This window comes from Natator depressus, chromosome 5, assembly GCF_965152275.1.
Source record: "Natator depressus isolate rNatDep1 chromosome 5, rNatDep2.hap1, whole genome shotgun sequence".
Lineage (NCBI taxonomy): Eukaryota > Metazoa > Chordata > Testudines > Cheloniidae > Natator > Natator depressus.
The window spans coordinates 46,037,606-46,050,303 of record NC_134238.1 but is presented as its reverse complement, the minus strand read 5'-3'; the positions used below and the strand labels follow the sequence as shown (position 1 = coordinate 46,050,303).

At 40.8% G+C, this 12,698-nt stretch overlaps 1 protein-coding gene across 2 annotated transcripts in view; it reads left to right on the top strand.

The window, feature by feature from the left end:
* Positions 1–12,698, top strand: part of IQGAP2 (IQ motif containing GTPase activating protein 2) — a 219,853-nt gene that overhangs the window by 167,551 nt on the left and 39,604 nt on the right. For both annotated transcript variants that reach the window (XM_074952699.1, XM_074952700.1), the window contains 10 exons: positions 1,477–1,619; positions 2,620–2,790; positions 4,689–4,772; positions 6,342–6,413; positions 6,679–6,748; positions 7,133–7,341; positions 8,382–8,531; positions 10,235–10,398; positions 11,038–11,262; positions 12,232–12,372. In XM_074952699.1, the coding sequence (XP_074808800.1) occupies positions 1,477–1,619; positions 2,620–2,790; positions 4,689–4,772; positions 6,342–6,413; positions 6,679–6,748; positions 7,133–7,341; positions 8,382–8,531; positions 10,235–10,398; positions 11,038–11,262; positions 12,232–12,372 (1,429 nt within the window). The remainder of the gene's footprint in view (positions 1–1,476; positions 1,620–2,619; positions 2,791–4,688; positions 4,773–6,341; positions 6,414–6,678; positions 6,749–7,132; positions 7,342–8,381; positions 8,532–10,234; positions 10,399–11,037; positions 11,263–12,231; positions 12,373–12,698) is intronic.

Sequence of the window (12,698 nt, the reverse complement as noted above, 5' to 3'; positions counted from 1 at the left end):
TGGAGGCCCCAGGATGGCAGTGGGGAGCACAGGCTGTACAGAGGTGAGAGATCACCCTGCCCCCCACCATCCCTCCAGGTCAGGGGTTCTCAAACTGGGAGTCAGGACCTCTCAGGGGGTTGCAAGGATATTACATGGGGGGTCGCGAGCTGTCCGGCTCCACCCCAAACCCCACTTTGCTTCCGGCATTTATAATGGTGTTATAAATTAAGAACACTTTTTTTATATGTTTAAGGGGGGGGGGGGGTCACACTCAGAGGCTTGCTGTGTGAAAGGAGTCACCAGCAGAAAAGTTTGAGAGCCACTGCTCCAGGTCATGGATGCAGTGGTGAGACTGACACAGCCTAACCCAGAAATACCCCAGGGCCCTGCCCCTCTGTGCCAGGTACACCGGGTGGGAACAGGCAGGCTCAATCTGGCAAGATCCAAGTGTGGAGGGGCTTTGTGGGGGGGGTGGGATCCTGGTGTGCAGAGAGAGGGTTCTGTGTGGGACAATCTGGGTTTGGGCAACTCAGTGGGGGATCTGGGTGCAGGGGGATCTGGACGCACGGGCTCATTGGGGTGTTCCATGTGCAGGGACAATGGGACTCTGCAGGGGGTCCAGGTAAAGGGGGTTGTTGTGGGGAGGTCTTGATGTGGGGGGCTGAGTGGGGGGGGGGCCTGGATGCTGGGGGAGGTGGGGCTTGGGGAGGTGGGGATCCGGGTACAGCTGGTTGGGGTGCCGTTGGGCAGGGGTACTAGAATAATTTGTATAGTGAGGGTGCTGAGAGCCATTGAAGCAAACTGTAAACCCTGTATATGATGGAAACCAATTCAAGCCAGGGAGTGCGGCAGCAACCCCAGCACCCCTAGTTCTAGCACCTATACCGTGGGGTAGGATTCCAGGTGTGGGGAGCTCATCGGGGTGGCACAGAATTTCCCCAGGAGTAATCTTGGCACAGTCCATAGGGAAACTTACTCGGACTCTTCCTGTCTCTCTCTCAGCTGATGGTGCTCAGAAGAATGATAACCTGCATTCCTGTGGTGTATACTATGAGCCTATAAGGTCCAACCTACACCTGAAATGTTGCAAAAGCTTCCAGTCATTGCTAACACTGCTTCATATCCACCAGTGTTGGCAATGGTAGCAGCCTTAGTATATAGACTGACTGCTGCCAGCATTTTAAGTACCATGTTGACTAGGTCAACTCTGAGTAGAGATGGATAAGACAGTTTTTAAAAATGCCCATTCCAGCTGGTGGCCAGTCTCTACTATGCTCCTCACTGTTATCCACACCATTGGAACTGAGCCATTGTTAATATAGCAGGATATTTTTGCAAAATTTTTCTAGTTTAGGGTAGATCAATTTGTGCTGACTTTCATATATGTAAAATAATTGAAAACATTCTTTTGCAGGGAGGAAAGGTGGAGGGGAAGGGGAGAAATGTATTAAGGCTCCTAAATGTACACTAACAGTATACATATATTGGTTTTAGATTCTAGTGAAGGTCCATGGCTCAAACTTATAATGAAGAGCAGATATGGTTATTATTATAATGTGGAAACTGGAGAGAGTACCTTTGTTCCGCCTGAAGGGTTTATACCAAAAACTTCTTGGCTAACCGGTGAAGAAATACAGGTAGAGTGCTAAAATGTTCAAAATGACTACTGCATACAACTGCAACATAAACACAGAAGTGAGTGCTTTAGCACTGTTGAATACAAAGGAAGTGGTTATGTTAAGATTTTTAGTACCTTAAAAATACAAGGCAAAAGAAGGAATTCTCTAATTGGACTTTGGTTTAGGCTGTTCATTTCCTCAAATACAGTAGAACTTAATCTGTTTATTTAATCAAACCCTTAGAAAGGGGCTGACAACTCACATATAGTATAAACCACCTCACTTTGGCCCGTATCATACAATCATAAGTACCCTTAAATCTGCTTTTGAATAATCTTCCAAGTGTATGTAATTATGCTCCGTCAGTTATAGTACTGTGTTGCATATTGTATTTTACATAGGCCCCACAAATCAGGAAAGCCCTTATCCACATCCATAAAGGCTTTCTTGAATCGGGGCCGCTTTTAAGCTGGCCTACACTGTGTTGCTACACTGATATGTGCTGTTTCATGTTACTAGACTGCATTTAGCTGTACCTATGCAAACCACTACTGTACACGTGCTACTCCAGCAGGATTCTTCACATCCTGACTGGTTTCAGAAGAATTTTTTTTCACATCATTCTGAAACTTAGAAATCCCTAAAATAAGCATTTTTACACAGATGTATGGGTTCCATTTTTAGACTCCTGGCATCTCACTCTTGAGTTAGCAGGGGTTGGCAGTATTGCAAAAGCAAAGACCTCTGCCCCCTGGTATGAAAAGTTTGTAATGGCTGAAACCAGTCCTTTCAGCTTATTGATGATGTGATCTGAAGGGAGTTCGATCCTCCTTTAAACAAATGATGGTAATAACATGGTGGTTCTCGGTTTTGTGAGTGGTTAAAAATGTGGGGAGTAAATTGAAGGGGTTTTCATAATGAGTGGGGATGGAGAGAATGGAATCCAGACTCTGAAATGGTTTGCCTTCAGCTTTTGGTTAATTGCTTATTAAACACTTTTTACATGATCTCTTACCAGACTATTGTTGGGCAAGTTACAGCAGATTACAGTCGAGAGCAGCTGTGGCTTGCTAATGAAAACCTGATTGTTCAGCTGCAAGCCCTAGGAAGGGGATTCCTCATCAGAAAAAGTTATGAGGAGAGAAAAGGATTCCTTCAAAAACAGGAACCATCTGTGATCAAAATACAGGTATTGCTGTGTAATATAAAGGCAGGGTCACTTCTTCTGGGTGGTGGTAGCTTTTTACATGTGACAGACTGCATGACCTTTGGGGGTGTGTTGTTTTTTCCTGCCTTCTTTGGCAGAAAGGGCTTCTTGTGGCATTTGTTGTTTACAGAACTGAATTGTTGTACAAACACAAGTCCATGCGCTTATTGAAAGAAATGCTTTGTGTGTAAACTGGAGGTTTGTCAGTTTAAAATGGCTATAGATCATGTATAAATGTAGTATATATAACAGTCCAGTTGGAGAAGCCCAGTGATTCTTACCACTAGCTTCTTCCTGAGTACTGCTTTGATGTTTAATTGGGAGTGCGAGGAAAAGAGTAGGAGGATGGAAGGTAATGAGTTTAATATTGAAGCTCTAGTTCTCTGCCAAGGCATGGATCATCCAGGAAATACATTCCTTTCTCTGCTCTCCCCCAGTCAGAAGCCGTTTGCTTCTGCTTTGCAAAGCAAATGCTCATATAATTGAATAGGGAGAGGCAACGTTAACAACTTTGCCTGATTCCAAGAGTATTACTTGGATTTGCTCAATGCACAATACTCTGAAAGGAGTACAAAGGAAACTTATCTTTGGCTTTTACAGAGCATGTCATGCACATCTTGATAGGCCAGCAATGGTGCTTTTGTGTACACTGTGGTTTTACATATTTTTACACTATTCCTGCATGTACTATAATAGTATAGTTTAATAGTAAACTTGCTCAATAAGCTTGACCTCTTCAGCATTAAAATTCAGTTTTTAAAAAAAAAAAAAAATTCTAGAATGCATACTGCAATGAATCAAAACTTATTTTTGCTACTACTTCAGATTATTGGTAAAATATATGTTATGCTGATGCTAGAGGCCTTATTAGGATTGGAACTCCCTTGTGGTAGGTGCTGTACAGACCCAGTACAAAAAATTGCATGCTCTTTGGGAAGGAATCCTCCAAGACCAGATTCAGCAAGTATGTGTAGCTATCCTCAGAAACTAGATGGAGGATGTAGAAAGTGATGATAAAACATGCATTTACCCAAGACGCACAAGATAAATGTTCCAAGTCCCCACTGGCTATATCCCTAGCCAGATGGCAACTTCCTGTGGGTATCCCAAAAAAAATGGCTATTGGAGTATTAGGAGAGGTGAAGTCCAAATGGCTTGTGAGAGAAGCAGACAGGCGGATGATAGAGGGTGGCATCGGTAAAACAGGCAACACAATAAGATGAATGGGTAAGGAGGGAGGAACTAGACTGGCAGGGTCTTTAACGGCAGGGACCAGCACTGGTATTTGATGGTATAGAGAACTGGGAGCCAGATGAAAGAATTTGAGAGGGTGGTGTGGTTAGAGAAGGCAAGAAGGTCTTAGCTGGGTTTTGAATGGGGCTGAGAGGCTGACAATGGATGCCAGGAAGGCCAGAAAGGAAGGGAGGTTGCAGTAGTCAAGACTGATGATGAAGGGGGCCTGGACAAAGTTATAGCAGTGTAGGCAGAATATAGGGCAGCTCTGCGACACCATGGAACAAGAGAGACAAGGTTTGGAAACTGCCTAAAGGTGCAGGCTTAGAGTCTGAAATCAAAAATGGCATGCAGAGCGCTGGACTGAGAAGTTCCAGGCCTGCGTGACACAGAGGCTGACATCCTGGGTCAGGAATGGAGTGGTGAACTCATGAGTCATCAGCACAGAAGTGAAGGTTGATGCTACAGGATTGGATGAAGGCTTGTAAAGGGTGTAAAGGACGGATGTGCCTCACTCACATTTTTCTCCTTACTTTTTTTAAATTGAACAGCAGTTTCTCTGTGGAACAAGATCATATAAACTTGGTTTTCCAAGTATATGCATGGTGAAACTAATGGTCACACTACTAACCTGCTTTTTAAAATAGGCTTTCTGGAAAGGATATAAACAAAGGAAAAACTACACTGACAGATTGCGGGTGCTTCAAGGCAATGTTGCTGCTATCATCAAGGTAAATTTCCATATATGATGAGCAGAATTAGGGTTTGCTCTAAGGATAATGTTTCCTCATTGTTGTGGGAATCCAAACACTTGAAAGCCCAAGGAATGTAGGGAGAGGGGCTGCTGCGGTAAAACTGCGAGTGTTCCTATTCTGTTGGGCGTTACATGGCAGGCTCAAAGTTCTGACAGCAGCTAGTAATCCAGGAAAACTGATCTTTGAGTGATTAATACCTTGAGTCTTCCATTGAAAGCCCGAGACTGTCAAGTATGATTATTTGCAAAATATGTTATCAGTTTATGAAATGCTGGTGGTGGTAATAAAAATGATACTTGGCTCTTATATACAGTAACTCCTCACTTAACGTTATGTTCCTGAAAAATTCAACTTTTAAGTGAAACTATGTTAAATTAATCCAGTTTTTCCCATAAGATTTAATGTAAACGTGCGGGGTTATGTTCCAAGGACACTTTTTTGGGGCAGACAAAAGGCATTATATATTGTATTGTACTGTGGTTGGGAAGTGCCCCTGGCTTACCCCACACAGGCACAGCCCGCTGCAAGCAAGGACACTAGAAAGCACAGTGGCAGCTTACCCGGAGAAGAAGAGGTGCCGAGTTTGCCGGGGGATGCTCCAGGCCCACCTCTTCCCATCCCCACTCCACTCAAGGCCCACCTCTTCCCACCCCCACTCCACCTCCTCTCTGGAGCACGCTACATCCCTGCTCCTTCTCCTCCCCCAGAAAGTCCTAAGTGCTGCCAAACAGCTGTTTGGTGGCGCTTAGGACCCTCTGGGAGGGAGGGGGAGGAGTGGAGATGTGGCGCTTCCACACTTCTCCTCCCTCTCCCTCCCAGCACTTCATGCTTAGGACTTTCTGGGAGAGAGGGGGAGGAGTGGAGAGGCAGCGCTTCCCCGCTCCTCCCCCCCCCGCCCCATTCTAAAAAGTCCTAAGTGCCGCCAAACAGCTTGGGAAGTGCTGGGAGGGAGGGGGAGGAGGTGGAGAAGAGGAACTTGTACAATGCTCCCTTGTAAATTCGCTGCCCTTCCACAAAATCTTACATGCAGTGGACAGAGCAGGCAGCGAAACAACATTATAAGTGAGCATTGCACAACTTTAAACGAGCATGTTCCCTAACTGAGCAGCGACGTAACTTTGAAATAGCGTTAAGCGGGAGGACATTAAATGAGGAGTTACTGTAGTGTGTTTGATCTGATCTCAAAGTTCTGTACAAAGGAGGTCATGTCATTATCTCCATTTTATATCCTGGGAAACAAAGGCTCAGAGATGAATGTGACTTGGCCAACGTCACCCAACAGACCGGTGGCAGAGCCAGAGCCAGAAATCAAACCCAGGTCTCCTGAGTCCCAGTCCCACAGTCTAGTCCAGTGTTCTGACTGTTAGATCGCAGAGCCCAATCATCCCGTTAGCTCTGCATGTGAATCCATTGACTTTGCTGAAATTGTGTGCTATGCAACTAACCTCATCAAGCATCTAAACTCGTTTTTTAAAAGAGCCAGATAAAATTGGCGGCATTCTTAGTTCTCCTACAATTCCTCTTAAGTTTTTATTTGACTTTTAGATTCAGTCGTGGGTCAAAATGTGGCTAGCGAGGAAGGCTTACAAGAAACGGCTGCAGTATTTCAAGGATCACGTAAGGCATTTCTCCACCCCACCTCCTTTTGAGGAGAGAACTAATGTAGTAGTAATGCATGTATTTCTTGAAATTATAGACATCCCCCGTATGTCTCTTAACAGAAATACATTATAACTGTGAAGACATTGAAACTTTTTCTAATTATCACAGTGTTTGGTAGATGTCTATAGTACTCTTCATTATCTCTCTTCATAGAACATGAGCTGTTGTTGGAGGTTTCCTGTTCAATGCTTTCTAAAGTGTTTAGTCTTGGTCTTTCCAGAATGAAGAAATTGTGAAAATACAAGCATTTCTTAGAGCAAACAAAGCTAGGGATGACTACAGAACACTAAGTAAGTGCTGGTGATAAACATTTGAGTGTAAATTGGTGGGGTAACATATACTTTTTAGAATAAGAGGGTTCAGTTGTGATTTCTAATATTTGAGTCTTGCATTTTTGGCTCTTCAGAAGCAGTTAAGTGAAATTGTGATACTAACATTTGTTAAACGGTTAATATATTTACATAGTTCTGGTTACACAAAATATTCTACTCTTGCTCTCAGTGACATAAACTCCTTTCTGCAGTTTGGCATTCTGACCATAGATGTCATTATGTACAAAAGGTACAAAAGAATTCTAAACATTGATATTTATAAATGTAAAGGTATACTGTGTCTGTGCATGTCAGACCAAGCAAATAAAATAACTAATATGAGCTTATTTACCTTAACTGCAGTTGGTGCTGAAAATCCACCCTTGAACGTCTTGCGCAAATTTGCTTACCTCCTGGACCAAAGTGACTTAGATTTTCAGGAAGAACTAGAAGTAACAAGGTTAAGGGAGGGGGTGGTTACAAAAATCCGATCCAATCAACAGCTGGAAAATGACTTGAACTTGATGGATATAAAGATTGGGCTACTGGTGAAGAACAGGATCTCTCTACAGGTCAGCAGGCTTTATTCAAACCATTTCTATAGAATGCACTGAAGGCAATGGAGGTTTGTGTGCTGAAAGAATGCAGGATCAGTTAGGATGTTCCTGGGGAGTGAAGCAGTTGCCTTTTTTATTTAGTGATGCCAAGAAGAACCACAGTCAATACAACCTATGTAAGAAGTAGCTGTACTTTAGAAAGAGCTTTTGGTGAGAATTGACCTAGGAATGGTCTCAAATCATTGAGGACTGCTGCTGTTTAGACTAGTTAACGAATGGCACATGGTCACTTCTACTTTATTGCCTGCCAGTTAGCTTTTCTTAAAGTATTAGTGTCTCAATGGGGAGCAAAAGTAGGAGTTGTTTAGTTCCTGGCACCATGTTACTTCACATCTCACTGAATACCAGGTGTTTTTATTATGATAGACATGGGCAGCAGTAATACACAGAAGCATGAGGTCATTCTTTGTGGTTTTTAAGCAGCTTTCTAACAATAGAACAAATCTGACTTCCAATTTTAAAAATCATTGTAAAGAGTTTGCTCTTTGACAACTAACATGAGCTTGTGCTACCCTGACAATTATCATTTAGTCCGCACTGAAATTCTACCCAGCAGCAAATTCTTCCCACTGTTTGGGAAGGGGATGCGATGATAGGATTACACTGGGTTGTTGTTGGCATGCCAAAACTTGCGTTTTGGAGCCACGTTTGATTGAGCATGGGAGTTATGGATAGGGACTGTGTGTTTAGACAGTCTAATATATTCTTATTGTGAATTTTAACTGATGTAAGATGGCACTCAGAGTTTGATGTTTTACCTTTTTATAAATCTAAATAAAACTCTAATCATGAGTAAAGTGATGTAGTGGTGAAAAATATTGTCTAGTTAATGTGCTATATTGGGTCTAAATATAAAAAGGGGTTGATATTAAAATCTTTGAATAAATAGACCAATGTAGAAACATCCTATTTAAGATGGTTGAGAAATGGCAGTGTACCATATTGCTTTATATTTCTGTGTGAATATATATATAATGGCTCACTTGTGTCTGTAGGATGTGGTACTGCACAGCAAGAAGCTAAACAAAAAAAGCAAAAATCAGGTGGAAGAGATGGTGACAGGTGACAAACAGGGCATCAAAGGCTTGAGCAAAGAGAGGAGAAAACAGCTGGAGGCCTATCAACACCTGTTTTACCTTTTGCAGGTAAGTCCTAATGTGGGGATTAATTTGCCCCCAAATGGCTTGTGTTAAGCAAAACTTTTTAAAGTGTGTTCATTTCTTGTTCTAATGAGAATGAGGGGGGAGAGATTTCTTTGCAGGTGTAGTGTACAGTAAATACAGTTACTACAGACCACAGCTGAGCACAGCCGGCAAGTGTTGTTTGCTGGATGATTGATTTTGAATGGGCTTGAAAATTAATGCTGTATAGTTTAAATTTGTTTCCCTAATAGAAAACGGCTCTATTGGCCTTAAATTGTGCACGAGATAATTCGTTGCTGTTCCCTTCCTTGAAATTATTTTAAATTCCCAACTCTTCTAGGCTTGCAACTGTCTGCAGTAATATGAGCCCGCTGGATTTTGTCTCTTCCTTTTCTCCCTCCACCTCCATCCTGTCAACTCAGTTTGGATGCATAGTTCAAATCTGAGCAGGAAAAAACATTTTCTTCCACATTCTTTCAAGTTTAAAAATACTGAAATTACTTTGTGTGTAGGGGAAAGAAGCTACTGTATGATTGACATTTTATTATGTAATGTGTTTATCAGTCTGAATTTGGGTAAGTTTCTTTAGAAGACTTATATTTGTTTCCCTCCCCCACTTTCGTTCATGGGGGAAGGGAGGGGAGAAGTGTACACTTCTTCTTTTTTTTTTTTTCCTTCAGATGTATTTTTAACTCAAAGGAAGTTAAGTTTTGGGTATAAACACCTTTTTGATGGTGAAATGGAAAAACATCAAAGTATGGATGTCCCAAAAATATCAGTTTTAAGATTTCTAAAATCTGATAACCTTGTAAAGTAAAACTTGTGTACCTTTTATTCTAAGTGACATCAGTGTAGACATAATTTACATATATTAGCACATTACATACGGCAAAACTTTGGAACATTCACATGTCCGTGTCTGCTAATTACCTACAGTAGATCCTTAGTGTTATGAACACCAGAGTTACAAACTGACCTGGTTCCAAATGAGGTGTGTGGTTGACTGAAGTACACAATCAGTAGCAGAGACCAAAAAAAGGCAAATACAGTACGATACTGTGTTGAACTGAACTACTAAAAAAAGGGAAAGCAGCACTTTTCTTCTGCATAGTAAAGTTTCAAAGCTGTAAACTTTTGAAAGAAAAACCGCAATGTTTTGTTTAAAGTTACGAACATTTCAGAGTTACAAACACCTTCCATTCCCTAGGTGTTTGTAACTCTGAGTTCCTATTGTAAATTTATATTTCAGGTAGGTATATGCTTTTTTATATTTTTAAACTTGTATCATAATAAGGATTAGTGATAAATATTTAGTACTGGCTTCACTTGGCTTTCCATTTGTGGAGGTAGTGCATAGCGTACAGAACTTAGGGTGGTCGCCATTAAGATACTTACAGTTGTCATTTGCAAGTAACTACTGCTGCAGCATTCACAGTATTCCCCAGGCTTAGTGTTACAATAGCCTAATGCTCAGTATAGTGAATACTGCATTAAAATTAGGCCAAAAGTGTAGTTGTGAAGCTTTTAATAGTAACCGCTCTGAGAAGGTATAGCCTTAACAATGCAAACATAACTTTCATTAATGTTAATGAAAGCTATGTGTGTGCATTCAAAGGTGAGCAGACTCCTTATGGCTTGTGCAGGTAATGGGAAAACTTATCATTTTAGCAATATATAAATCACCCTCCATAATGTTTCTTTCCTAGACTAATCCCATGTATCTGGCTAAGCTGATTTTCCAGATGCCTCAGAACAAGTCAACAAAGTTCATGGATACAGTCATTTTTACTCTGTACAACTATGCCTCCAATCAGCGAGAAGAATACCTGCTTCTCAAGCTCTTTAAAACTGCTCTAGAAGAGGAGATCAAGTATGTACATTGTCTAGAACCTCTCATTCCTCTGAAGATAGGATATCTGTTAGACTTGAAAATTTTCTTTGAACTGCATTCTTAAACTTGCTTTTCATTTGATGTCAAATCATATTTTTATTTGTTAGTGGGGAAATTAGTCTTCTATCAGTGGAACTTAATAATAAATTGACTGAGAAGGTTATAAATGTTTTATACCTTAGATTCAGGGAGGCTGTCTGTCTGGTAGAGAAGCAAAGTCTGCATAATCTTAGATTTTTACTTAATCTTGGAGGTAAATATTTACATGTACTAAAAGTACAACTATTTTGGCTGCTTTGTTCCTACTTTTTGCTTGAAGATACAGTTGAGTTTCAGAGCTTTTATTTTTCTTCACAAATGTAATTTGTAAATGTGTGTAATAAGCAGAAGGCTCATCCTGTGGTAGGTTCTACATTTTAATCTTCATTACAGTTCATGGATTAGTGATTTATCTATAAATGCGATTTTATTTTGATTTGATTTTAATCAGTACAGAACCAGTTAGGAACTTGGCAATTTTTCTAACTTTTCAAACTTGTATATTAAAAAACACCCAAAACCTGAAAATTGGTTACAGTGCAGTTAAGGACTGTTTTTTTTTTTTTGTTTTTAATGCAGTTCCAAAGTAGACCAGATACAGGATATAGTCACTGGAAACCCTACTGTCATTAAGATGGTTGTCAGCTTTAATCGAGGTGCTCGTGGACAGAACACACTGCGTCAGCTGTTGGCCCCAGTGGTGAGGGAAATCATGGATGACAAATCCCTCCTCATCAACACCAGCCCTGTGGAAGTGTACAAGGCATGGGTAAACCAGTTGGAAATGCAGACTGGAGAGGCCAGGTAAGTGAGAAAATAGAATAGTTCATATTCATTCTGTTAATATTTGAGTGATTCCTCATGCCAGATCCTTTTCTCATTGAGTGAAGCTTTTCTTCTCTTCCACAAGCAACCATGAAGATGCATCTGGGGTGTATGCTTGTGATACTCTAGTTCACTGTAATATAATAAGACTTAATGTATCTTTTTGTTGAGGTGTAATTCTTATTAGTACTGTTGTTTTATAGCATAGTAGATTCCTCCATGAAGTAGCTTATAAACTTAAGCTCAGAATCTGCGATCGTATCTGCTAGCATGGACTCCAGCACCATTACAGAGCCTCATAGACTTCAACGGAGCTTTGCAATGGCACAGAGAGCCAATGCTTGCAGTTCTGACTGAAGGATTGGAACCCCAATGATGGACTAGCTTATAACACTTCTCTACCTTAAGTACCCCATCACTTAATATATGAGCACCTCACAACACTCTTGTGAGGATTTTACATGTGGGGAACTGAGGCACAAAGACTGACTTGCCCACGGTCACAAGGGAAGTCTGTGATTGAGCAGGGAACTGAACCAGGTCTCCCAAGTTCTAAGCTAATGCCCTAACCTCTGGACCATCCTTCCTCTCAGCACATAAGCTAGTACATAAGAACCCTCACACTAGAATAATTATACATGGTTTTCCTCGTTGTATCTGGAAGAGATCAGTTCATATCACTTCCATGGTGTGTGTGTTTGGTTTTTTTTTCCATTTCAAAAAAATTAACTGATATTGGTGGGGTTTTTGTTTCTGTTTTTAAAAAAAAATGCATTTGAAGAATTGGTTGTATGAAGTCACTTGATTTATGTGTTCTCTGAAATACACATGAAATAAGTAGTTGAGACTGTATAGCATTAAATAAACTGAGTTTTTAGTGAATTTTGTTTGAAATGTCATAGTACACAGTTTACTTTAGCCCAGTAAATACCTCTCTTGCATTTGCAGTAAATTGCCATACGATGTAACAACAGAACAAGCATTAGAACATCTGGAAGTGGTAAATAGACTGGAGTCGTCCATTCAAAGCTTGAGAACAGTAACTGATAAAGTCCTTGTGTCCATATTCTCATCTCTCAGTATGATGCCGTAAGTGCCAAATTATGAGTCTGGTAACTTCAGTTCATTTGTATAATAATGTTTGAGGCAGGATTCAGAATAAACAGCCATCTGTACTGCCTTAGATAACGATCTGTGGTACGTGCCTCTATAATAGCAATTCTCCAAAAGAGGGACCAATTGCTCCATATCATATATTCCAAATATGATATAAAACCTAGTGAGCATCTGTAATGTAAATCCTTGTTGTTTTCCCATTATCATCTTGTTTTGTGTGATAAATGTTTAGTCTGTGAAAATGCAGTATCTTGGTTGAATGGAATGATTTGTTTGTTTCATCTAAGTCTTTCCATTAT